The sequence below is a fragment of the Garra rufa genome, chromosome 1, assembly GCF_049309525.1.
Source record: "Garra rufa chromosome 1, GarRuf1.0, whole genome shotgun sequence".
Classification (NCBI taxonomy): Eukaryota; Metazoa; Chordata; class Actinopteri; order Cypriniformes; family Cyprinidae; genus Garra; species Garra rufa.
This window is the reverse complement of record NC_133361.1, coordinates 70,763,602-70,788,039: the sequence shown is the minus strand read 5'-3', so window position 1 is coordinate 70,788,039 and position 24,438 is coordinate 70,763,602. Positions and strand designations below refer to the sequence as shown.

Here is a 24,438-nt window from a genome sequence, read left to right as displayed (position 1 = left end):
ATAAAAGTCAAAAACAAAAAACAATCATTTCCCAGTTTTATTTTTATTTTGCAATTATTCCAACAATACAGTAATGAATATTAAATAAATCAAATTAAATATTAAATAAGTTTACAGACAACAATAAATGAAAAGGCAAATAAAATGAAAATAAAAGTAAAAAAGAAAAAGCAATAACTTTACAGTTTGGAAAGTTTGTTTTTATTTAAAAATTATTCCAACAATACAGTAATGAATATGAAATAAATAAAATAAAAATAAATATTAATATATAATAAATATTAAATTATATAAGAAGTATTTAAACAACAATGAACTAAAAGGGAAATGACAAATATTAAGTTTTCAAAACCAATAAATAAGTTAAATAAAAAGTTAAGTTCTCAAAAACAAGAAATAAAAAGTTTAATAAAATATTAAATAATAGTTAAAAAAAACTACAAAAAGTTAAAAACACAAATATTTTTTTTTTACACAAATATTAACAATAGTGAACTCTTTTTGCTATATACACCACATACACACAAATATATACTTTATTTGGGAATGGTTCTCCGCATTTCCTCCAGCCACTGTTCTTTTGTAACAGTTTCAGTCTGTGGGCAGTACACCCTGCCCCTGTACTGGCTATGCCCCGTTGCACTTGTTTTAAACTGCCCACACTTCTTACAAGTGTTTGCTTCAACAGTTCTCCTGTAGGGTCTCTTGGGCATGGTTTGCGGACTGGCAGTTGGTGCAGCAGGTTGTGAACTGATGGCCTGCACAACTGTAGGCGGAATTATTGGCATCCCCTGGACAAATGGGATTCCCTGAACCATCGCCATTCCCTGGACCATTGGCAGTCTTTGGACCACTTGCAGACCCTGTAGCACTGGCAAACCCTGAAGCATTGGCACTCCCTGAAAACTTGGTCCTGTTGATAGGACTATGTTGGGTAGCATCTGTGCTGATGCTCCAGGTGCTGATGGCGTAACTGACACAGGACTCTGTGCTGGTGCCTTGGGTCTGAGAGGGGGTCGCCCAGAAGAACCCTGCCTCTGCTTTGCTTGACCTGCCGTGCTCTCTGGTAGCTTGTACTGGTGCTGCTCCGCTGGTTGTTCTGTCTCAGTCCGTAGACGCTTGGCAGCCTGGAGAGGCTCCTGAGCTTCAGGGAGGGACTGAGGCAACTGAATGCCCTGAAGCAGCACAGACAGCTCCTGCTTTTTCTGTCTGTTGTTGTGCCACTGAATCAGGGTGTTCTGGTTAACCTCCACCAGCTGCAGTGATGTTCCTTCCATCACCAAACTGTTGCCCAGTACAAGCTGCCTTATCCTTCTGTAGTCTTGAAGGATCAGAGACCATCTTGACAGCGCTCCCTTGCCTTTTCTTTTGGGGCTTGGGTGAACAGTGCAAAGCCTGATGAAGATGGTCTCCACCAGGCGGCAACAGTCAGGCCATTGTGCAGGTGCGCTGCTTGCACCCAGCACACATCTGGTGGTGCTCTCTACTCCAGGGGTTTGAGTGGGCCTCTTAGGTACTCTGAAGCGTCCACTCAGCAGTCTCTTCTGATGTCGAGCTGCATACACCACCCGTTGCTTGTCCTGGTCATCCAAGCTCTGCCAAAGTGCAATTATGGTGTTGGCCTCCTGGTTGGTCAGGCTGAGGGCTGTGTGACCCCGGAGATCCACCAGATATTCTGCCAATCTGTCCACATGTTGATAACCAGGGACATTTTGGCTGTCAACGGCCTATTAAAAAACACCAACACCAACATTATAATGTTTATCAGTGGGAAGCTGTTTTGGCACCTTCTTTAAAGTATAAAACACAATGGAAAGAAAGCTGACTTGACATTATGTGTATTTGCAGCTTATTAATGACTTTGATGTTGTTTGTAGGGGTGCACCGATCCGATATTAGGATTGGATATCGGCCCCGATATTAAAAAAATAGCTGGATCGGGGATCGGAAGAATTAACAGATCCACGGGGCTCTTTTTTATTTTCTTCCTCCATTTCTACTACTACATTTTATTTATTTAAATTTATTTTGAGAAGTTTGATTACATTCTATTTTCGATTTGAATGCACAATTGTTCTTTAAATAACAAATAAATAAGTATTCAATACATTACATGTGTTTTGTCTTAGTTAGGAAAGTAATGTTTAGTTAGGAAAGTTTGGTGCCTGTAGTTTCTTCTACATGGTGGAAGGAAGGTATAAGGTTGAATGTATGCAGTTTATTATTAATTCAACAATGGTATCGGATCGGTATCGGGTAGATATACCGACAGATATACAAAGCCCAGGTATCGGTATCGGGACTGAGAAAGTCGGATAGGTGCATCCCTAGTTGTTTGATCTTTTAAATGTTGTTTCATCTTGCACTTACCATCTCTTCATCATCTTTCTGACCAGCATCCTCTGGCTCTGAGGGAAGAGGTGAAACAGATGTTTCAGATGGGACAGGTGAGACAGCAGTCCCTGAGGGTCCAGGTGATGTGGGAGACTGTGAGAGGCCTTGTGTAGGGTCAGGGACTGGTGAAGGGGATGGAGAGCCCAGTACAGAAGTACCACTAAGTGCAAGTGTGGAAGAGGGTGGTGACAAGTCAGCCTCCAGATCAGTAATGGTCTGATCCTCGCTGATGTCACAGAAGCCCTCATCTTCATCTCGCTCCTCCACACTGAGGTCTTCAATGAGCTCTGCGTTCTGCTCGGAGTCTGGATTCATGTCCTGCAGTGCCTGACCTGTCTGCTGAAACAGATACTGGACTCCAATGAGCTCACCTGAAATTAAAATAATAAACAAACAGGAATTAAATACAATGCTGAATCATTGAGGAGGAAAAAAACATATGCAAAAACACATAATGCAACACAATACAAATGATAATTGAGAGACGTACAAATAAATATTCCTCAAAAACCTATTGTATCATATTAGATACTTACATGTAACATGATTTTCCTAATGCCTTTTTCTTGATTAAAAGTATAAACTATCAATAAAGTTTGGATAATGTCGATAATTTAAAAGCCTTAGAAATTTGCATATCAATCATGACAGTAGACTTTGTAGAGTTAAATATATAGACAGAGATTACACAGAAATTCTAAGTTCATTAACAATAACACTTTTTCTTACCGGTGTAACAGGCAGGGGAACAAAATGTTGGAACCACTTTCTTGCCAAACAGCTTTTCATAGTTGCTGTTTACACAGTGAACAAGTTCTCCTGTGTAGCTGCATAAAGCTGATGGTTCTGCTGACAATGAAGCAGCCTCCCTGTCCTGGTTCCACCGGTGTAGTCCCTCCAGCAGATAAATCTGAAAGTTAAGACTGTTTGCACTGGTCCCTGTTAATGGACACGACAGTGTAAAGGTGAGTGTTAAAGAAACACAAAAGACAAGTAATGTGTTTTATATATATACATACATATATATATATATATATATATACATATACATATACACATACATATATATATATATATATTATATATATGCACAGGGAGTGTGACAGAGACATACCTGGGATGAAACGGTTCAGGTGTAGGTGAAAGGACTCGAGAGAAGTGGAGCCTCTGGCACATCTGTATGTCGTTAGAAGCACACCTCCCTTGGTTAAGCTTCCAGTCTCTATATAGAGCACAACACCAGGGGGGTCTTGGATGCACTTTACATGCTTCTTCTGGACACTCCAGATGTGCTCCATCCTTTTTTGATCCAGGAGAGGAACACCCAGGGAGTCATTGCCCTTGCTGCTCAAGAGCTCTGTAAACAGCCGTTCAAGGAGAAGGATGGTAGTCTCCTCTCCGCGGGTTCTCTTCCGGCAATGTAGAGCCAGCTCATTCCTGGTAAGATGCTTGTTGACATCTTCATCTGCCAGCGAAGGCCAACCCTGGGAGATCAATAGCGCTCTCTTTGCTTTGCGAAGCACTGAGAGATCAGCTGCATCCCATTCAAAGATGCACGCTGATAGCCGCGACATGAAGATGGGGTACAGCTGATGGGCATCAGTTGTACACCCCAGGGCAATCCTGCGCATAAAATGCCAGATGTCCAAGCGTATCATGAGATCTGGCCAACCTCTGAATCTGGTTTTCAGCTTCGTCTCGCCCACCTCAGTGCAGCACCCACAGTCCACATACAACACAGCAGGTGGATCCATACCAGCCTGTTGGTATCTTTTCACCAGACCATCTACCATCATATCCAGTCCTGCTCCTTCCTGGGCTGTCAGCACGCTCATGAGCACCTGACCAAACTCATTGCCGACAGAGGTAAGCCAGAGTCCTGTTCCCCTCGCTGTCCCAGCCAGCTTCTTGGTTATCTGTAATAAGACATGATATGGAACATGCTGTAAATGCAATCAAACATCCCACCATGTAAAATACAGATATACTGCTGTGTTGTGTATATAAACAACAGCATTAATAAACAAAAATCCACAACTAACCTTTTTAGTAGAATCCATCTTCAAGACAGAGCCATAGGTGGATGTTATCCTTGCATGGATTTCATCCAGCCTTGTTAGGATGTCTTGGCTGTACACGGTGAGTAGCCACTTGCAGCTTGGCACCACTGTAGGCTGTGGGGGTTCCTGGAATTTTACTGGCAACACTCCAGGTCGATTAAGAAAGTCGACACACTGGGTGGTGTATCGGGCCAGACGCTGGAGCCACTCCTCGCTGTGGTTTTCACGCAGCTGCTTTATCACCCGCGTGGGGCTGTTGCCTAAGCTACGCTCACGCAGTAGCCGGATGACCCGCATATCACAGGCATACCTTAGAAAAAGCAAAATACACTCATTCATATATTTTACATATTTGATTTGTAAACTATTTGCATATGTATGTGATGATGGCCTAACAACATGATGCAGAATGAAAGTGTGCTTACTTCCGCGTGAGGATAACCCGAAACTCAGAGCGATGACCCAGGTCTAGCTGTTGCAGGACTGTCTGACTCCAGGACACATGCGAGGCTCTACACTTGGTACAGATGAGGGTTTCTGTGACCATGCTGTACATTCTGTCGATGTCCAGAACCTGCCGTGCCCTTTTGTGCAGACCACCTCCTGTCAGTTGATGCCGTCCGCAGGCAGGATTGGGACAGAGAATCTTGACCCTCCACAGCTTGTACGGCATCCACAGCAGAAGTGCATGACAAAAGAATCTGTCTGGAGCTGGAGCCTGATTGTAGGTAAGTGCTGGCTGTGGTGGGTAATACCAGAGCTGGAGGTCATCACGGAGCTCTGGCTTTCCCTTGGACCCCATTTTGAAAAGCCTTTTGCCAATCCACTTGTGATCTTCTGGTGGCAAGGTCTCCGACCACAAACGAGGAAGTGGAACTACAGATGGAGCTTTCAATAATGTGCCAGAAGGAACCGTCTGTGAAAGAAAAAAGACAAACCATTTAGTCAAGTAAGGTTATTGATTTAATAAGCATTTCATCAATGCATGGCTACTTTTACATAAAATGATCATTACAATTATTGTTTTCTTTTTTGTGTTGTATTACAATGATAATTATGACAACGAAACGGATAACTTTATATTACCCATTCCATACAGAAGTCTTCCAAAAAAAAGGAATTATATATAAAATATTCTAAAGTCTTGCTTGATATATAAAAGAATACATTTTACAAACAATCTATCTTTATTTTGACACATGAATGTTAACATCTATAAATTATTTATCATTAGTAAATTAGGATTCCGTCAGCTTGACATTATTACCATAGTTTGATTGTTGTTGTTTTATCACCTGTTTATCAGTGTTTTAAGAAACTACTGGTAATAAAAGTCAGGTAACACTTTATTTTAAGGTGTCCTTGTGACACGTTACATGTACTTACTATTATAATAACAATTATTAATGCATAAGTACATGCAAGTAACCCTAAGACAAACCCTAATCCGAACCCTAAACATTTAGTAAGTACATATAGGAAATTATATTATATTACTCAGTACTTAAATGTATAATTACACTGTAACAAAGACACCTCAAAATAAAGGGTTACACTCTATTTTAAGGTATCCTTGTTACAGTGTAATTACACATTTAAGTACTTACTAATATAAATTAACTTATTGTATTAATGTATTTACTATAGGGTTAGAATTTGATTTAGGGTCACTTGCATGTTATTAAATGTTATTATAATAGTAAGTACATGTAACATTTAATAAGGACACCTTGTGTAACCAAAAGTCATATTCAAAAAATCAGGGCATGTGAGCCTTTTCACATCTCTAGACATACTTTAAGTGAAAAAACAACAACAAAATAAATCAATTTATTTTCAAAGTGTTTGTTATGGAGTTAGAATTGTTGCATAATTCCAAATAAATACATTATGATCCACAAATAAATGTAAAGCGATTGACAAAACAACCATATACACAAAATAAATAAAATGAGATCCACAAATAAATTCCACAAACATGAATTATATTCACAAGTAAAAAATTTTTAATTGCAAATAAAAAACATACTCACAAATATATATTTTTAATCCTACAAACACAAATTTGACCTGCATTTATATGTGAATCGCGTACTGTGCATTTATAGATCGCTACTCGTATTTGTGGATTGCTCTCTGTGCATTTGTAAATCACTGCGCGTATTTGTGAATTTTGAAACATTTCAAGCGTCAAGACCATAGACTGTGAGGTCAAGACGCAAACTAATCCACAAATGCATGGACTTCACCCACCTTTTACTTAAGCCAATCAGATACCGGCCACGTGGGGCTGACCAATCGTTGCATGTTCTTGCTCCAACCAATCACGTTTTTATACGGTGACCGTAAGGGGAAACCTTAAGTAAAAGGTGGGTGGAGTCCATGCATTTGTGGATTAGTTTGCGTCTTGACGTTTGAAATGTTTCAAAATTCACAAATACGCGCAGTGATTTACAAATGCACAGAGAGCAATCCACAAATACGAGTAGCGATCTATAAATGCACAGTACGCGATTCACATATAAATGCAGGTCGAATTTGTGTTTGTAGGATTAAAAAAATATATTTGTGAGTATGTTTTTTATTTGCAATTCAAATTTTTTTACTTGTGAATATAATTCATGTTTGTGGAACTCTAAGATTTATTTGTGGATCTCATTCTATTTATTTTGTGTATATGGTTGTTTTTGTCAATCGCTTTACATTTATTTGTGGATCATAATGTATTTATTTGGAATTATGCAACAATTCTAACTCCATAGTTTGTCACCTAGCTGGTGACAGCTGATTAATTGACATTTTTAGACCAACAGAATATGAATTTACTTACTGAGACAATACTGCATGGCTCTGTGGGACTGGTCACATCTGCAGGTACTTTGGAGACAGGGGGTGGAATGTGAGGACCTTGTGTCTGTACAATCGTGAAGTGAAATATAATAGATTTTTTAAATACACAACATTACAACAACTTAAATGTACAGTTAAATGTATACATATATGTAATTTATTTCTGTCGTGGCAAGAGCACATTTTCAGCATTATTCTATTCTTCAGTGTTACATGATCCTTCAAAAATAATTTTAATGAAAATAAACATTTATTACTATTAGTTGAAAATGCTTCACATAAATGGTTACACAAGAGAGACCAACTTTAGATAATTGGATAGATGTGACCATAGATCGAAAAGATATTGGAAAAGATTATATTATTTGATTATTTGAAAAGATCACTTTTTGGTTAATTTAAAGAAGGATGTGTTTCTGGGAAAGTGGAGGAAATGGGTTGAATATGTATAAAGAAGGTCTTATTTTGTTGTTACAAATAAATAGAAGATGATTATATATTTATATTTGTTTGCAAATATGCATGTACTCTGTTCAGCATCTATATACATAATGAAGGTCATTTGAGATTGTTCTGGATGAAATTAAATCAGGATATATTGATATATAGGATATATAATTACCTCCCTCTTTTTATTGTATTAAAACATATTTACAAAATATAATTTATAGTTTAAAATAAATAATTGTACATATCTACATGTTGTTAAAAATACTCTATGGCTGCATCAATCATTGTATATAGGTTGAAATATGCTTTATGATTGATTGTACTCAAATGAATGTTCGCAATAAATAAAAGTAGAAAAGAAAGAAAATGGCTAATGCCTAATAGAACTGCATTGTTCGAGTTTTTCAGAATTGAGTTTGAAGGACAGCATTAATGGCAAACAGAAATCTTTTGTAACATTAAATGTTTTTACTGAGATTTTTGAACAATGCCATCCTGTTCAATAAAAGTATCAATTTCTTAAAAAACAACAACAAAAAACACTAACTGACCCCAAACTTTTGAATGGTAGTGTGTATGAAATCTGTTTATTCTATTTAATATCGCTTTTATTCATTCAAATGGTTTTCTGATATAATTTTTTTTAAAGTGTAATAATTTGGATGTAACAGAACATGGAAAGTGTCGTCATAGAATACAATGTGATTTATGCCATTACTTACAGTGACAGTGGTGCTTTGTGTAGAGGCACGAGACACTGCTGCGCTGGGCTGGTCTCCAACCTGAGAAGGTCTCCTAGCCACACTAAGATTTGGCTTTGCTGCAGCAATGTGAGAACCAGTAAATCTTGGTTTGGTAAACTAAAAAGGGGTCAAGAAAATAGGCATTTTAGTGAAAGGACAAAATGTGTTCGAATAGGATAGGAAAAGTAGTCATGATACTGAACATTACTAAATAAATTACATTTTACAAATCATTTACATAGTAATATTGTAACTGTTTTTGTTTAATATTGTTAAAATTATTAGTTTAAAATAGCTTTAGTTTCATAGTTTTCTATTTTAAATAAATGGAGCCTTTAAAAAAAAACTTGTGTAGTTCTTATAAGAGGAATTGTTATTTATTAGCAGTATTGACCTAGGTTAATCTTAAAAATAAATACAAAGTGTTTGCATTATGGAATAAATATTAAAATGTGTAAAATTTAATAACAGCCAGTGTATATGTGGAATGTTACCTGAGATAGAGAATGGAAAAGAGAAAATGTAGCTTTAACACATGAAAACTATAGAGAGAGATGCCATGAGTCTATCTCAGTGACCTTCAACCCAGGCAGAGCTCAGTTAGAGAGGAAGAGAGGACAATCCAAAAGTATAGGCCAAAGATGAAAGAGAGAAAGCACACAGGTTACATTCTTTTATCCTTGACCATGTGACTAAAACCAAATCTGAGACATTCAAACTGACCAATCAGGACACTACAGCTACCCCCATTGTTCAAAAGGTGTGAAATTTAGCAGGTCACAGCCAACACTTCTAATCTTCTTGCTTTTGATTTTTTTCTTCTGACTTTCTGTACTTCCTCAAATTTGAACTGAACTTATACTTCAATGCTTAAAAAATGTTTTAATTCTTTTACCATTGACAAATGTGGTGCTTTTGTTACTACAGGTGCAGTAGGCTGGGGGTTGGGATGAGGCTGGGGCTGGAGATGGGACTGGGGCCCAGGCTGACTCTGCTCCATGGCCTTCTTTGCTGTTCCAGAAGCAGGAGCAGGTTGTTCCACAACCTTTTGTGCTGGTCCAGCAGAGGCAGTGGGCTGCTTAAGACAACCACAAAAATACATGTAACAATTCAGAAAGGAAACAATTTCAGTAAATAATAATAACAAAAAATACTTGCTACATTAATGTTACCTTTGGAGTGTGAAAGCCACAAATGCATTTCAGCACACCTCCAAGCAAGGTCATCTGGCCACGAGACTGCATCGGACATTTTTCAATCTGTAAGCAATTATAACAAATTTATAACAAATGCAATGCACAATACAAGGGCATAAAATATGGCATAAAATGCTTCATTACATTTATTTATCTATTTATTAATCTCTAGAACATGAGTCATATTTTTCTTATATATATATATATATATATATATATATACACATACAATACAGTTACACACCATTCATTTACTATCCCTTCCCCCACCTTTTCAAATCTCTGTATCTAACAGTACTCAAAAGTCTTTAATGGAGCTTTTCTTTAACAGTATGACATAAATCTTAAAATACCTGCAACATTACCAACATAAATATCTATAAACAATAATGACACCTGGTTTACATTAGTGAAAACCATAAAATAACGCAACCATCACATTACATTGTTCTAATGAATGAGATCAGGTACATGTTTGTATTGAGGCCTAATATGTTGTTCTGTTATGCAAATACATTAAACAAAGAGACTATATTAATGTTCAATAATACAAGTCAACAATAAACAACTTTTTTATTGCTCTATCAGGCAAAGGTAACAAACTCACACTCACCCTTTGATAAATCTCGTACCACTTCTTCTGTCGAGGGGCTGGCCTGTTACCCTCATTTGATGGCCAAATTCCTGTGCTGGCAAACTTTTTTAGACGTGAAACCCATTCAGCGTCCGACATCGCTTTATGCGATTTTGTTGGTTTGCCAGACATTTTTTCTCGCACTCGATGAAACAGTTTTAAAATAAAAAATAAAAATTATACACTCATTTGGAAAAATACATAAAACATAAAGAAGTTTTCAATTAGACCATGTTCTTACCTGTTGTAGTCCGTGATAATGCTGTACTTGGTTATAAAAATACAATTTCGCTGTTTTCTGTAAAAATGATGCTGAACTCCGTAGCAATGATGCTCGTCGTAGGTCATGAACTTCAGTACTGAACTTTTTTGACCTCTGACACGCCCCCTGAGGATATGTCATTCTTTCGTACACCTTCGGCTCGGTTCGGCAACTTGATTGACACCTGACTAGAACGCTGACTCCTCCGCCTAGCGGCAATACGCGAAAACGTGCCGTCGACATTCTCTTCTACTCTGATTGGTCAAATGTCGAAAATGTTAAGAAAATGTTAAGAATAGCGCTTTATGATTGGCTGGAAATGTTGAAGCGCTTCGACGCGATTGGCCCAAATGTTATAGTGCTTCGACGTGATTGGCTGCGCAGTTCAACATTGCTCGACATTTCCAAAATATTGTCGGACTATCCTTCGGCAGCAGGTCGCAGTCTCCCCTGGAGGCGTGGGTTCGAATCCCACTTCTGACAGACTTAAGTTTCGGCTACGGACAACAGCTACGGTCTTCAGCTGCAAGGCTGTAACTTTGCCAACTTTGCCTTGTGTCAGGGCATTAACTTTGCCAAAGCACCACATTTCAGTCGACGTCAGAATTAGTATAAAGTGGCAGTAACTTCCGTTAAACTTGAGAATTACTCCGTTTTATCGTTTGTGCGACGTCACTCCTTCCCCGATACCAAGTTGCGGGCACTTTTAAAGAATGCCTTGAAAGACTATGTCAAGTCGTAATAGAATCGAGTCAATATTTCCTTAAGATGAAGGCAACATTGCTTTAAGGTTCACGAAAGCTTGCCTTCCCATTAATAGGGAATTTCATTTCCAATGCCAGCATGATATTACCCTTAAGAAAACCTCACAAGAACACCGCCACATGTTACATGAATACGACAGGGATGGTATTCCTGCATTCATTCAGCATTAGCCCAGCGTGAACACTGAATTTCGATTATATTGCATGTCAAAGGGTGGCCTAGGACTGAATGCAATGTCGCTGGATGGTATTTAGGGAATTTACCTGGAAACTCACAGTTTCTCCCGCAATGTCGTGTCGTCCACCCTTCAGATGAGCTGTGGCCTTTTTCCCTCAGGCGAAGGAGACAAGCAGGCGGACGGGAACAGAGAAGCCCGCTCTGTCGTGTAAGCGCTCTCAGCTATCAAAAGGCACCACGCTGCCCCGTGTGAGGCACGACCTTCAGATTATGAGACTGACGCGCTGCCTAACTGCGCCAACGAGGCCGGCGGGATGACCGGTCTGAAATGCGAAGCGCTAGCGTGTCGGTGCCTGCCTGCAGGGCGTAGATCCAAAAGCTGCGTTCAGGTCGCAGTCTCCTCTGGAGGTGTGGCTTCGAATCCCACTTTTCCGACAGAACTGTCCTTTGTCCTTTGGCTTCGGATAACAGCTACAGTCTTCAGCGCTTGGCAGAACATGTGGAGCTATATTTGAATCGAATCAACATTTCGTTAGGGATTAAGACCACAAGCTGGGTGTAGCCGCAACGGGTCAGCTCCCACCACGCAAGCGTGTCAGGATGGCCGAGCGGTCTAAGGCGCTGCGTTCAGGTCGCAGTCTCCCCTGGAGGCGTGGGTTCGAATCCCACTTCTGACAGACTTAAGTTTCGGCTACGGACAACAGCTACGGTCTTCAGCCGCAAGGCTGTAACTTTGCCAACTTTGCCTTGTGTCAGGCAACCACATTTCAGTCGACGTCAGAATTAGTATAAAGTGGCAGTAACGCCGACGGGCGTTCCGTTAAACTTGAGAATTACTCCGTTTTATCGTTTGTGCGACGTTACTCTTTCCCCGATACCAAGTTGCAGGCACTTTTAAAGAATGCCTTGAAAGACTATGTCAAGTCGTAATAGAATCGAGTCAATATTTCCTTAAGATGAAGGCAACATTGCTTTAAGGTTCACGAAAGCTTGCCTTCCCATTAATAGGGAATTTCATTTCCAATGCCAGCATGATATTACCCTTAAGAAAACCTCACAAGAACACCGCCACATGTTACATGAATACGACAGGGATGGTATTCCTGCATTCATTCAGCATTAGCCCAGCGTGAACACTGAATTTCGATTATATTGCATGTCAAAGGGTGGCCTAGGACTGAATGCAATGTCGCTGGATGGGATTTAGGGAATTTACCTGGAAACTCACAGTTTCTCCCGCAATGTCGTGTCGTCCACCCTTCAGATGAGCTGTGGCCTTTTTCCCTCAGGCGAAGGAGACAAGCAGGCGGACGGGAACAGAGAAGCCCGCTCTGTCGTGTAAGCGCTCTCAGCTATCAAAAGGCACCACGCTGCCCCGTGTGAGGCACGACCTTCAGATTATGAGACTGACGCGCTGCCTAACTGCGCCAACGAGGCCGACGGGATGACCGGTCTGAAATCCGAAGCGTTAGCATGTCGGTGCCTGCCTGAAGGGCGTAGATCCAAAAGCTGCGTTCAGGTCGCAGTCTCCTCTGGAGGTGTGGGTGCGAATCCCACTTTTCCAACAGAACTGTCCTTTGTCCTTTGGCTTCGGATAACAGCTACAGTCTTCAGCGCTTGGCAGAACATGTGGAGCTATATTTGAATCGAATCAACATTTCGTTAGGGATTCAGACCACAAGCTGGGTGTAGCCGCAACGGGTCAGCTCCCACCACACAAGCGTGTCAGGATGGCCGAGCGGTCTAAGGCGCTGCGTTCAGGTCGCAGTCTCCCCTGGAGGCGTGGGTTCGAATCCCACTTCTGACAGACTTAAGTTTCGGCTACGGACAACAGCTACGGTCTTCAGCTGCAAGGCTATAACTTTGCCTTGTGTCAGGGCATTAACTTTGCCAAAGCACCACATTTCAGTCGACGTCAGAATTAGTATAAAGTGGCAGTAACTTCCGTTAAACTTGAGAATTACTCCGTTTTATCGTTTGTGCGACGTCACTCCTTCCCCGATACCAAGTTGCAGGCACTTTTAAAGAATGCCTTGAAAGACTATGTCAAGTCGTAATTGAATCGAGTCAATATTTCCTTAAGATGAAGGCAACATTGCTTTAAGGTTCACGAAAGCTTGCCTTCCCATTAATAGGGAATTTCATTTCCAATGCCAGCATGATATTACCCTTAAGAAAATCTCACAAGAACACCGCCACATGTTACATGAATACGACAGGGATGGTATTCCTGCATTCATTCAGCATTAGCCCAGCGTGAACACTGAATTTCGATTATATTGCATGTCAAAGGGTGGCCTAGGACTGAATGCAATGTCGCTGGATGGGATTTAGGGAATTTACCTGGAAACTCACAGTTTCTCCCGCAATGTCGTGTCGTCCACCCTTCAGATGAGCTGTGGCCTTTTTCCCTCAGGCGAAGGAGACAAGCAGGCGGACGGGAACAGAGAAGCCCGCTCTGTCGTGTAAGCGCTCTCAGCTATCAAAAGGCACCACGCTGCCCCGTGTGAGGCTCGAACTGACGACCTTCAGATTATGAGACTGACGCGCTGCCTATCTGCGCCAACGAGGCCGACGGGATGACCGGTCTGAAACCGAAGAGTTAGCGTGTCGGTGCCTGCCTGAAGGGCGTAGATCCAAAAGCTGCGTTCAGGTCGCAGTCTCCTCTGGAGGTGTGGCTTCGAATCCCACTTTTCCGACAGAACTGTCCTTTGTCCTTTGGCTTCGGATAACAGCTACAGTCTTCAGCGCTTGGCAGAACATGTGGAGCTATATTTGAATCGAATCAACATTTCGTTAGGGATTAAGACCACAAGCTGGGTGTAGCCGCAACGGGTCAGCTCCCACCACGCAAGCGTGTCAGGAAGGCCGAGCGGTCTAAGGCGCTGCGTTCAGGTCGCAGTCTCCCCTGGAGGCGTGGGTTCGAATCCCACTTCTGACAGACTTAAGTTTCGGCTACGGTCTTCAGCCGCAAGGCTGTAACTTTGCCTTGTGTCAGGGCATTAACTTTGCCAAAGCACCACATTTCAGTCGACGTCAGAATTAGTATAAAGTGGCAGTAACGCCGACGGGCGTTCCGTTAAACTTGAGAATTACTCCGTTGTATCGTTTGTGCGACGTCACTCCTTCCCCGATACCAAGTTGCAGGCACTTTTAAAGAATGCCTTGAAAGACTATGTCAAGTCGTATTAGAATCGAGTCAATATTTCCTTAAGATGAAGGCAACATTGCTTTAAGGTTCACGAAAGCTTGCCTTCCCTCGCCTAGCGTGCGGGGTGGCGCCGTGGCTTAGTTGGTTAAAGCGCCTGTCTAGTCAACAGGAGATCCTGGGTTCAAATCCCAGTGGTGTCTTTGGTTGAGCGCCACAATACAGCCGAGCTCGTGCTTTACCAAAAATCAGACGACGAATGGGGACACAGAGTAGCTCGAGGACAGCGGGTGGTTTCTCTTGCGACACTACCCTCTCACCTGCTTTTGACAGGATAGCATCCCAGGCTATCGAGTCCCACTGAGGAGGTGCCGTGGCTTAGTTGGTAAAAGTTCCTGTCTAGTACACAGGAGATCCTGGGTTCGAGTCCCAACAGTGCCTTGGGTGGCGCTCCAGTCCCCCAAGCGTGCCTCAACTGTGCACAGACCTGAGGACCTGTCTTTCTGCCCACGCAGCAGGATGTTTGAAGTGTTGATTCATGCATCCTCTAAGTTGCTGCCAGATGAGGTCATTCAAAGGTTGTGGGTTCAAGTCCCACCAGAGTCATGGCTTTCTGGTAACTCTCATACTGTGGAGTTTTAGCCCTCAGGCAGTAGAAATTTGTAGACATGTTCTTTTAGCATCCGCCTCTGGATGTTTTAACCCTCTGAGTCACCCTCCCGACACTGCAAGAGGTTTGGCACCGTGGCTTAGTTGGTTAAAGTGCCTGTCTTGTAAACAGGAGATCCTGGGTTCAAATCCCAGCGGTGCCTTGAGCGAGGTTGTTGTCCAGCAAGCGCAAGCTTTTCCGAAAGCGACCCGCAAACAGGGGGCAGCGAGTGGTTAATTTTGTAAACCGCCCCGACTCAGTTGTCGGCAAGCACCTTAAAGCTGTCCAGCGCCCAGTCAGCCAACCCCTGGCCTCTTCTCTGGAAGCCTGGATCGTCTGAGTCGCCTTCTCGTAGGGCGAACGTGCTACCAGGCTAGTCTAGTAAACAGGAGATCCTGCGTTTCGAATCCCAGCGATGCCTTTGGTTGCGCACCACAATACAGCCGAGCTCGTGCTTTACCAAAAAACGGACGGCGAATGGCGACATAGAGGAGCTTGTGGACCGCGGGCGGTTTCTCTTGCAACACTACCCTCTCACCTGCTTTTGGAGGATAGCATCCCAGGCTAACGGGTCCCACCAAGGAGGTGCCGTGGCTTAGCTGGTCAATGCGCCTGTCTTGTAAACAGGAGATCCTGGGTTCGAATCCCAGCGGTGTCTTTCCACCGGTGGCTGTCTCTGGTCTCGCTGTTGGATGGGGACCCCGACGGCGCTCTGTTTTTGAACCGTGCAAAGACCCGAGGACCTGTCTTTCTGCCCACACAGCATGCCACTCGGCTGAGCTGGACGGGCACAAATCTTTAAGGAAAGCCCTCAGTGGCCCAGCCTGGCATACCGACGGGCTCTGTGGCGCAACGGATAGCGCATTGGACTTCTAGGCTGCCAGATGAGGCCATTCAAAGGTTGTGGGTTCGAGTCCCACCAGAGTCGTGCTCTTTGGCATTTTGTTAAGCCCGTACTGCGCAGTGTCTCGGACAGCAGAAACCATTTTGAGGCCTCCTGTTCTCAGCGTACATTGATTTAAAAAAAAAATGTCAATCATATTTAAAAGGTAGCAAAACATGCCCAAGATCCAATTCAGTGAGGTATGGCAATCACTGTCTTGCATCAAGTGAAGGCAGCAGGACGTTCAAAGTGTTGATTCATGAATCCTCTGAGCCGCCCTCCCCTCGCCTAGCATGCGGGGTGGCTCCGTGGCTTAGTTGGTTAACCCTCTGGGGTCTGAGGTGTTTTGGGGCCCTGAAGAAGTTTTGACATGCCCTGACATTTGTTTTTTTTCAGTATCTTAAAAACATATGAATGGTTAAAGTCAGATTACATTGTAATCAGCACATATTGGGCTACAATAATATGCAAGCAACATTAATGTGCATGTTTGTGTTTTTGAGAAACCTATGTTTATGCGTGGTTATTGAAAATCTAAAGTTTTGAAGTCACTGAAATAAGGCCATGAACGACTTATAGGACATTTCTTTACAAGACTTTAGATAATTGGATGTCGTAGGCTAGAATTTTTTAAACCAAATGATGTGAAAATCATCTCGTTCACTCGTTCAGAGAAAACAATATATTGATTTTAATTTTTTTAAAACATGTTTTGTGATCGAAAGGGATTATTCATAGGTGTGGCAATGACCCATGAATATTTAGCAGTTCACACCTGAGAGACAAAAGAGCCCTCCCTAATGGCCCCATCAATGACTGACTTGGAAACAATGTGAGAAGATTCAGAGAATGGAGTTTTAGATTACTTTTATTTTATTTACTACACTGTATAAACAAAGCATACATAATGAAGGTCAAAGACACATTATTGAGCTCCCTCTCCTAACCACACAGATGTGCACAGACTTTGTGGCATTTCTGAAAACTTCTTCTGAATTCTGTTCAACAAATGAAACAATAAATCTTACCTGCTATTTTGCGTGCACACAAAAAAAGTCAAAAAATTGTTTTACACTAGAATATCACTGTCTATATATCATATGAATATCATTGCACTTGCTGGGCTGGAACCCCGCCCAAGGCACCGCTGGGATTTGAACCCAGGATCTCCTGTTTACGAGACAGGCGCTTTTTTTTATTTATTTTTTTATTATTTTTTTATTTAAAAAAAACATATTACATCACAAAAAGTACAAAATACATTTCACATCTATTACATATGCAGATATGTACATTAATTCATTCATATTTCTGCCATTTCCATTCCAAACTGTTTTCTGAATACTCTACCAATGTGTTTCCTTTTACAAACGTTTCAATAAAATCATCCTCTCTGTCACTCATTAGAAAATATTTCCATATTAAATTCACAGAATTTTCCATTTTGTTTTTAAACAAAAACCATACATCAACTTTCCTTTTTTCATATTTTGATACATTTCTTCTTAGCCATATTACATTCTTTGCAATTGTTGTCAATAAAGTAAAGACATTCACATTACAACCTTTACCATTGTACCCAAATAAAACCATTTTTTCCCAAGCATTTTGTGTCATATTCTCATTATATTTTTCTTTCAGCATGGATTTTACAAATTTTTTCATTCTTCCCATAAAATCATCCAATTCTTCACAATAAAAAAATAGATGTAATAGACCTTCATCACTTTTCATGCATACCTTACACCTTGCATCTTTTTCTATCCCAATTTTACACAACCTCATTTCTGTTAAAATACCATTATGTCTTAATAAGAAATTAAAATCTTCAAAAATTGGATCCATATATTTCATTCCCACATTTTTCCAAATACCTATTTCATCTACATCATATCTTTCTTTCCAAACCACTCGCTGACCCTGCTTGCAGGTCGCTCGCGGAAAAGCTTGCGCTTGCTGGACACAAACCCCGCCCAAGGCACCGCTGGGATTCGAACCCAGGATCTCCTGTTTACTAGACAGGCACTTTAACCAACTAAGCCACGGCGCCACTCCTCTTGTTAGGCGTGGGGAGGGCGGCTCAGAGGATGCATGAATCAACACTTCGAACATCCTGCTGCCTCCACTTGATGCAAGACAGTGATTGCCATACCTCAATGAATTGGTTCTTGGGCATGTTTTGTTACCTTTTAAATATGATTGACTTTTTTTTAATCAATGTACGCTGAGAACAGGAGGCCTCAAAATGGTTTCTGCTGTGCGAGGGCAACACTGTGCAGTATGGGCTTAACAAAATGGCAAAAAGCGTGACTCTGGTGAGACTCAAAACCACAACCTTTGAATGGCCTCATCTGGAATTCTAGAAGTCCAATGCACTGTCCATTGCGCCACAGAGCCGTTCAATATGCCAGGCTGGGCCACTGAGGGCTTTTCTTACAGATTTGTGCCTATCCAGCTCAGCCAAGTGGCACGCTGTGTGGGCAGAAAGACAGGTCCTCAGGTCTTTGCACAATTGAGGCACGGTTCAAAAATATACAGTGTAGTTGGGGTCTCCAATCCAACAGTGAGGCCAGAGACAGCCACCGGTGGAAAGGCACCGCTGGGATTCGAACCCAGGATCTCCTGTTTACAAGACAGGCGCTTTGACCAGCTAAGCCACGGCGCCACCTCGGTTGGATCCGTTAGCCTGGGATGCTATCCTTCAAAAGCAGGTGAGAGGGTAGTGTTGCAAGAGAAACCGCCCGCTAACCTCGAGCTTCTCTGTGTCCCCATTCGCCGTCCGTTTTTTGGTAAAGCACGAGCTCGGCGGTATTGTGGCGCGCAACCAAAGGCATCGCTGGGATTCGGACGCAGGATCTCCTGTTTACTAGACTAGACTGGCAGCACGTTCGCCCTCCGGGAGGGCGACTCAGACGATCCAGGCTTCCAGAGAACAGGCCAAGGGTTGGCTGACCGTGCGCTGGACAGCTTTAAGGCGTTTGCCGACAACTGAGTCTGGGCGGTTTGCAAAATTACCCACTCGCTGCCCTAGCTATCCCTGTTTCCGGGTCGCTTTCGGACAAGCTTGCGCTTGCTGGACTGCAAAGCCGCACAAGGCACCGCTGGGATTTGAACCCAGGATCTCCTGTTTACGAGACAGGCGCTTTAACCAACTAAGCCACGGCGCCAAACCGCATGCGAGTCTGTCGGGAGGGTGACTCAGAGGATCAAAACATCCAGAGGCGGGCCAGGTGCTGGTCCGCTTTAAAGAGAATGTCTACAAATTTCTACTGCCTGGGGGCAACACTGCACAGTATGAGAGTTACTAGAAAGCCAAAAGCCACGACTCTGGTGGGACTCGAACCCACAACCTTTGAATGGCCTCGTCTGGCAGTCTAGAAGTCCAATGCGCTATCCACAGAGCCCATAAGGGGGTAGCAAGCTGAGCCGCGTGAAGGCTGACCTTTCGGGTCTGTGGCCGTCCAACGGTAAGTGTAGTGGCTAAAATGTCCTTCTTGTGATCGGTAGGTATTCCACAGCATATTAATTCATTTAACCACTCTCTGACGGAAAGAACGAGTCTCTACGCGTGTTTATGTTGAACGACGGTAGAAAACGGTGTGTTCGCTCCGTCCTTTATTGAATACAGAAACCAAAACCAAAACAGCCTTTTTTACTCTACTTCTGACAGCAAACAGACAACGTAATGGCTCAGCGCGCACTCCCATGCCTCTCTGGTCAGTCCAGGTACTGCAATGAATGTACGCTAAATGTGCACTGAACTTGAATGAAATATAACTATAATAATGCAATCTCAGCACAATAAAATGGAGCCAAAATAAACAATCTGTAAATATGTATAAAATAATATTATATCCAACTCTGAGTCTAAATTACAATATGGAAAATGGCACTAACATTTCCGGCCCCTAATTGCTCATCATGGGGATGACAATTACCTAACTAAACTAAAGAGTCATTTTCTACATATTAATCCTTTTCTTAAGTCCTTTACTAAGGTCTAAAACAACATAACAACCTAGACCATCTTGGCCTACAAGAAAATAATAAATTCCTAAATAATAATGTCCTTTATTGACCATGAGATTCTTCCATCTCGAGCAGAAGACACAACTTGTCAATGGGTCTCTCTAAGGTGTTTGTCTTTGTTTTGACAAGGACCCGACGGACGAACCCCAAGGCATCTGGGATTGTCTTCTCCACTTTTCCCATTAACCAAGACCCTCTTGGAGCCCTCTCATCCACAATGAGTACGACATCTCCCTCTTTCACGTTTCTCTTCTTCTCCAGCCACTTCTGCCTTTCTTGTAGAAGGGGCAAGTATTCTCTGGACCAGCGCTTCCAGAAGATGTCAGAGATGTATTGCACTTGCCTCCATCTTCGTTTGGAGTACAGATCCTCCTTCTGAAAGGTGCCTGGAGGGAGCGCTGGCTTTCCCTTGAGAAGGAGAAGATGATTCGGCGTCAGTGGCTCGAGGTCGTCCACATCATCCGATGACTTGGTAAGAGGTCTGCTGTTGATCACTGCTTCTACTTCACACATCACAGTTTGCAGACATTCGTCGTCGAGTGACTGGAGCTTCAGAAGGTTGGTAAGAATCTTCCGTACTGTTCTTATTTGTCGCTCCCAGATACCACCGTGGTGTGAACCGGCAGGGGGGCTGAAGATCCATGTGACTCCTCTTTGCAGTAGAGCCTCAGAGATCCTGGACTGGTTCCACTCTTTCATTGCCCGACGAATCTCGTGTTCTGCAGCTACCAGGTTCGTTCCATTATCAGATCTCATAATCTCCACTTGTCCTCTTCTTGCTATGAAACATCTCAATGCGTTTATGCACGAATCGGTGTCGAGAGAGTGTGTGGTTTCTATATGGACTGCTCGGACTGTAAGGCAAGTAAACAAGACTCCATAACGCTTGACTTGCACACGCCCACGCCTTGCTTCAAAGGGGCCAAAATAGTCTACACCGACGTTCGTGAATGGAGGATGGTCAGGTAGTAAACGATCAGGTGGTAGATTCGCCATCTTCTGTTCACTCACAGCAGCTTGACTCTTCCTGCATTTCACACACTTTGAGAGCACACTTCTCACCGCTGCATTTCATTTGCATATCCAGACCTTTTGTCTCAGCCGAGCAAGGGTGTGGTTTCTCCCTCCATGTCCAATTTCATTATGGGCGTTTCTGATGATCAAGGTTGTGATGTGATGATCCTTCGCCAGGATAGCAGGATGCTTTGTGTGTTCTGGCAAGGCTGCTTGGTGCAATCTTCCACCAACTAGGAGAACCCCATCTTGGAGGAAGGGGTCCAGCCTCACGACAGAACTACTTCTCTTGATCTTCACACCTTTCTGCAGTGCGCAAAGCTCCTCATGGAAGGTTTGACGTTGGCTGAACTGAATAAGCAGAGTTTCTGCTCTTTCAACGTCCTTGACAGTGAGATGTGTTCCTTTCAAGGTAGATCTCCATTTCTTCATGTAGTTCTCAACTGTCTTGATTTTCCCATCTCGACTTTCTGAAGACTGAGCTTGAGAATCGAACATCTTCCTTGTTTCGCACAGACTTTTAAGCAGCTCCTTGAGCCTTAACATCCAGGCGACCGCCTTCTTCAGGCTGTACCAGTCTGAGTAGTGATAAGTCAGCTTGAAAAGAGGGTCTGTGCTTACGTCAACAGTTTTGATGATGTTCATACTAGTCGTGCGCTTAACCTCAGCATCGTCTTCACTTATCTCTCTTGAGAACTCTGACAGGACCGGCCAGTGAGACTCATTCTTTACTAAGAAGTCAGGACCTTCGATCCATGTCCGACACTTCATGAAGTGCTCTGCATTCATTCCCCTTGATGCGTGGTCCGCTGGGTTAGAAGCTGTGTTAACATACTTCCACTGTGCTGGCCTTGTATTCTCTCTGATTGCGGACACTCTGTTCGCAACAAATGTTTTAAAACGTGCACCGTCGTTGTCGATATATCGGAGAACGGTGGTGCTATCTGTCCATAGCACGGACTCTTTTAGATCCATCCGAAGCTCTCGCTTCATGAGCTTATCCATTTTCACCGCAATGGTAGCCGCTGTGAGCTCAAGGCGTGGGACTGTGACTGGTTTAAGCGGTGTCACTCTGGATTTTCCTAGAAGAAATGAGCAATGGACTCGACCGTGGCTGTTCTCAATACGGAGGTAAGTGACGACGCCGTAGCCTGTCTCGCTAGCGTCGGAGAAATGGTGCAGTTGTGCTGACGTCACTGGACCAAATCCCTCAGGCTTGATGCACCTCCTGACAGAAAGGTTGGCGAATTGGCTCAGATCAGACAGCCAGGCTAACCATCTGTTTGTCACGTCTTCTGGAATAGCTTCATCCCAGGTAAGTTTCATTCGACAGAGACTCTGGACAATGGTCTTAGCGAGAAGAATGAATGGCGACAGGAATCCAAGGGGGTCATATATTGAGCTTACGACCGAGAGGATACCCCGCCTGGTGATGGGCATGCTCTTCACATGGATCCGGAACTTGAAAGAATCTGATTCTATGCACCAGTCCACTCCAAGTGCCCTTTCCATGGGTAGTTTATCTCTGTCCAGATCTAGATTCCTGATCTCCTTCGCTCTCTCCTGTTCGGGAAGTGATGACAGCACTTCACGGCTGTTGCTTGACCACTTAGTCAAGTGAAACCCTCCACTCTCACAAAGTGCAATGAGGTCCTTGACCAAGGTGACAGCTTTCTTCTCGTCGGACGTTGAAACCAAGCAGTCGTCAACATAAAAGTGCTCTTGGATCGTTGTTACTGCTTCAGGTGATGACCTGTCTTTCCCATCCTCTGCGGTCTGCCTTAATGCGTAGTTGGCACAGCTCGGGCTTGACTTGGCCCCGAACAAGTGTACCACCATCTTGTACTCGCGCAGAGGCTGGCTTAGATCACCCTGTGGCCACCAGAGGAATCTCAGAAGATCGGAGTCCTCATCAGGGACTCTTACTTGATGGTACATCGCCTCAATGTCGGAGATGAGTGCGATTTGTTCATGTCGAAACCTCGTCAATACTCCAACCAGACCGTTAGTGAGGTCCGGACCCTGCAACAGTTCCTCGTTCAGAGACTTCCCTTGAAACGAAGCTGCACAATCAAAAACAACCCGCAGCTTTCCCTTTTGTGGATGGGTGACGCCGTGATGGGGAATGTACCATACTCTGCCGTCGTCGCGGTTGCGCTCGTCTTCAGGAACTTCCACTGCGTAGCCTTTGGTCAGCAGGTCCGACATGAAGGTCTTGTAGTCATCGTGGAAGCTGGAGTTCTTGGCGAGTTTCCTTTTCAGGTTAGATGCTCGTTGCTCAGCAACACATTTGTTGTTTGGCATCACCACATTTTTGTTTCTGAGAGGCATCCCAATGCTGTAGTGCCCATTAACTTTCTTGATCGTCTCAGTCACAGACTTCATGAACTGAACGTCTTCTTGCGACATTTCTGACTTCTCTTCACAGGCTTGCTCTGGAAAGTCGTGATTGTATTGCTGCAGCAGCATGCTGTCCAAACTGCTGACTGAGATTCTGTTGACTGAAGTCTTTTGACTGTAGTGGCGATCATCACCTTTCTTGAGAGGGCCATTAACTACCCAGCCAAGGATGGTCTTTACCGCATAAGGCCCGTCGTCTTGGCTGTGAATTATCTTCCACGGCTCCATCGCAGTGAGAGCATTCATTCCGATCAGCATCTCAACATCTGCGTCAATCTGTGGTAGCCGCACCTCCTTCCGCAGATATGGCCATCTGTCCAAGTCCTCGTCAACAGGAACATTATCCTTTGTTACAGGTATGTCTGTATGGGTGTAGACGTCTGGCAGGCTGACGTACTTGTTCTCTGTCAGACCACACACTTCTAGGTCTGAGAGCACGAAGCATGACACTGGCTTCTCCTGGCCCATCGTACGGAGTAGCACTTGAGCCTTCTTACCATGAACGCCAAGCTGTCTCATCAACTTCTCGGAGCAAAATGTAGCGGAACTTCCTGAGTCCATGAACGCGTACGTCTCTATCGTTGTATTGCTCCTCTTGGATTTGATGCGCACAGGCAAGATAGACAAGATACAGTCATTGCCTCCGGCCCCGGTGACTGCTGTGACTTCACTTTTGGCTGACGCATCTTCTTGTAGTGTTGAGTGTCCGCTAGTAGAGTCTTGACCTTTCTCAGGCTTGGCATTCTTTTGGTCGAAATTCTCATCCCATCTGCTGTGAAGCAGA

At 43.3% G+C, this 24,438-nt stretch overlaps 1 protein-coding gene and 11 non-coding genes across 12 annotated transcripts; 7 read left to right on the top strand and 5 right to left on the bottom strand.

The window, feature by feature from the left end:
* Positions 1 to 390: 390 nt before the first annotated feature.
* Positions 391 to 10,426, bottom strand: LOC141319438 (uncharacterized). The gene is made up of 10 exons (XM_073833253.1): positions 10,307 to 10,426; positions 9,670 to 9,756; positions 9,393 to 9,575; positions 8,477 to 8,614; positions 4,880 to 5,370; positions 4,437 to 4,764; positions 3,509 to 4,310; positions 3,124 to 3,333; positions 2,371 to 2,765; positions 391 to 1,727 (listed from the first exon to the last, which is right to left on the bottom strand). The coding sequence occupies exons 1-10, from the start codon at positions 10,424 to 10,426 to the stop codon at positions 537 to 539; spliced, it is 3,945 nt and encodes a 1,314-aa protein (XP_073689354.1). The 3' UTR covers positions 391 to 536.
* A 1,699-nt stretch (positions 10,427 to 12,125) lies between these two features.
* On the top strand, positions 12,126 to 12,208 carry trnal-cag (transfer RNA leucine (anticodon CAG)). The gene has a single exon. It is a non-coding gene; the product is annotated as a tRNA-Leu (tRNA).
* Positions 12,209 to 13,255: 1,047 nt separating this feature from the next.
* Positions 13,256 to 13,338, top strand: trnal-cag (transfer RNA leucine (anticodon CAG)). Its single transcript has one exon. It is a non-coding gene; the product is annotated as a tRNA-Leu (tRNA).
* A 691-nt stretch (positions 13,339 to 14,029) lies between these two features.
* Positions 14,030 to 14,103, bottom strand: trnam-cau (transfer RNA methionine (anticodon CAU)). The gene has a single exon. It is a non-coding gene; the product is annotated as a tRNA-Met (tRNA).
* Positions 14,104 to 14,389: 286 nt separating this feature from the next.
* Positions 14,390 to 14,472, top strand: trnal-cag (transfer RNA leucine (anticodon CAG)). The gene has a single exon. It is a non-coding gene; the product is annotated as a tRNA-Leu (tRNA).
* A 336-nt stretch (positions 14,473 to 14,808) lies between these two features.
* trnat-agu (transfer RNA threonine (anticodon AGU)) lies at positions 14,809 to 14,882 on the top strand. The gene has a single exon. It is a non-coding gene; the product is annotated as a tRNA-Thr (tRNA).
* Positions 14,883 to 15,417: 535 nt separating this feature from the next.
* On the top strand, positions 15,418 to 15,491 carry trnat-ugu (transfer RNA threonine (anticodon UGU)). The gene has a single exon. It is a non-coding gene; the product is annotated as a tRNA-Thr (tRNA).
* Positions 15,492 to 15,912: 421 nt separating this feature from the next.
* trnat-ugu (transfer RNA threonine (anticodon UGU)) lies at positions 15,913 to 15,986 on the top strand. Its single transcript has one exon. It is a non-coding gene; the product is annotated as a tRNA-Thr (tRNA).
* Positions 15,987 to 16,166: 180 nt separating this feature from the next.
* Positions 16,167 to 16,256, top strand: trnar-ucu (transfer RNA arginine (anticodon UCU)). Its single transcript is given in 2 exon segments — positions 16,167 to 16,203; positions 16,221 to 16,256. It is a non-coding gene; the product is annotated as a tRNA-Arg (tRNA).
* A 1,931-nt stretch (positions 16,257 to 18,187) lies between these two features.
* On the bottom strand, positions 18,188 to 18,261 carry trnat-agu (transfer RNA threonine (anticodon AGU)). The gene has a single exon. It is a non-coding gene; the product is annotated as a tRNA-Thr (tRNA).
* A 541-nt stretch (positions 18,262 to 18,802) lies between these two features.
* Positions 18,803 to 18,876, bottom strand: trnat-ugu (transfer RNA threonine (anticodon UGU)). Its single transcript has one exon. It is a non-coding gene; the product is annotated as a tRNA-Thr (tRNA).
* Positions 18,877 to 19,304: 428 nt separating this feature from the next.
* On the bottom strand, positions 19,305 to 19,378 carry trnat-cgu (transfer RNA threonine (anticodon CGU)). Its single transcript has one exon. It is a non-coding gene; the product is annotated as a tRNA-Thr (tRNA).
* Positions 19,379 to 24,438: the final 5,060 nt, after the last annotated feature.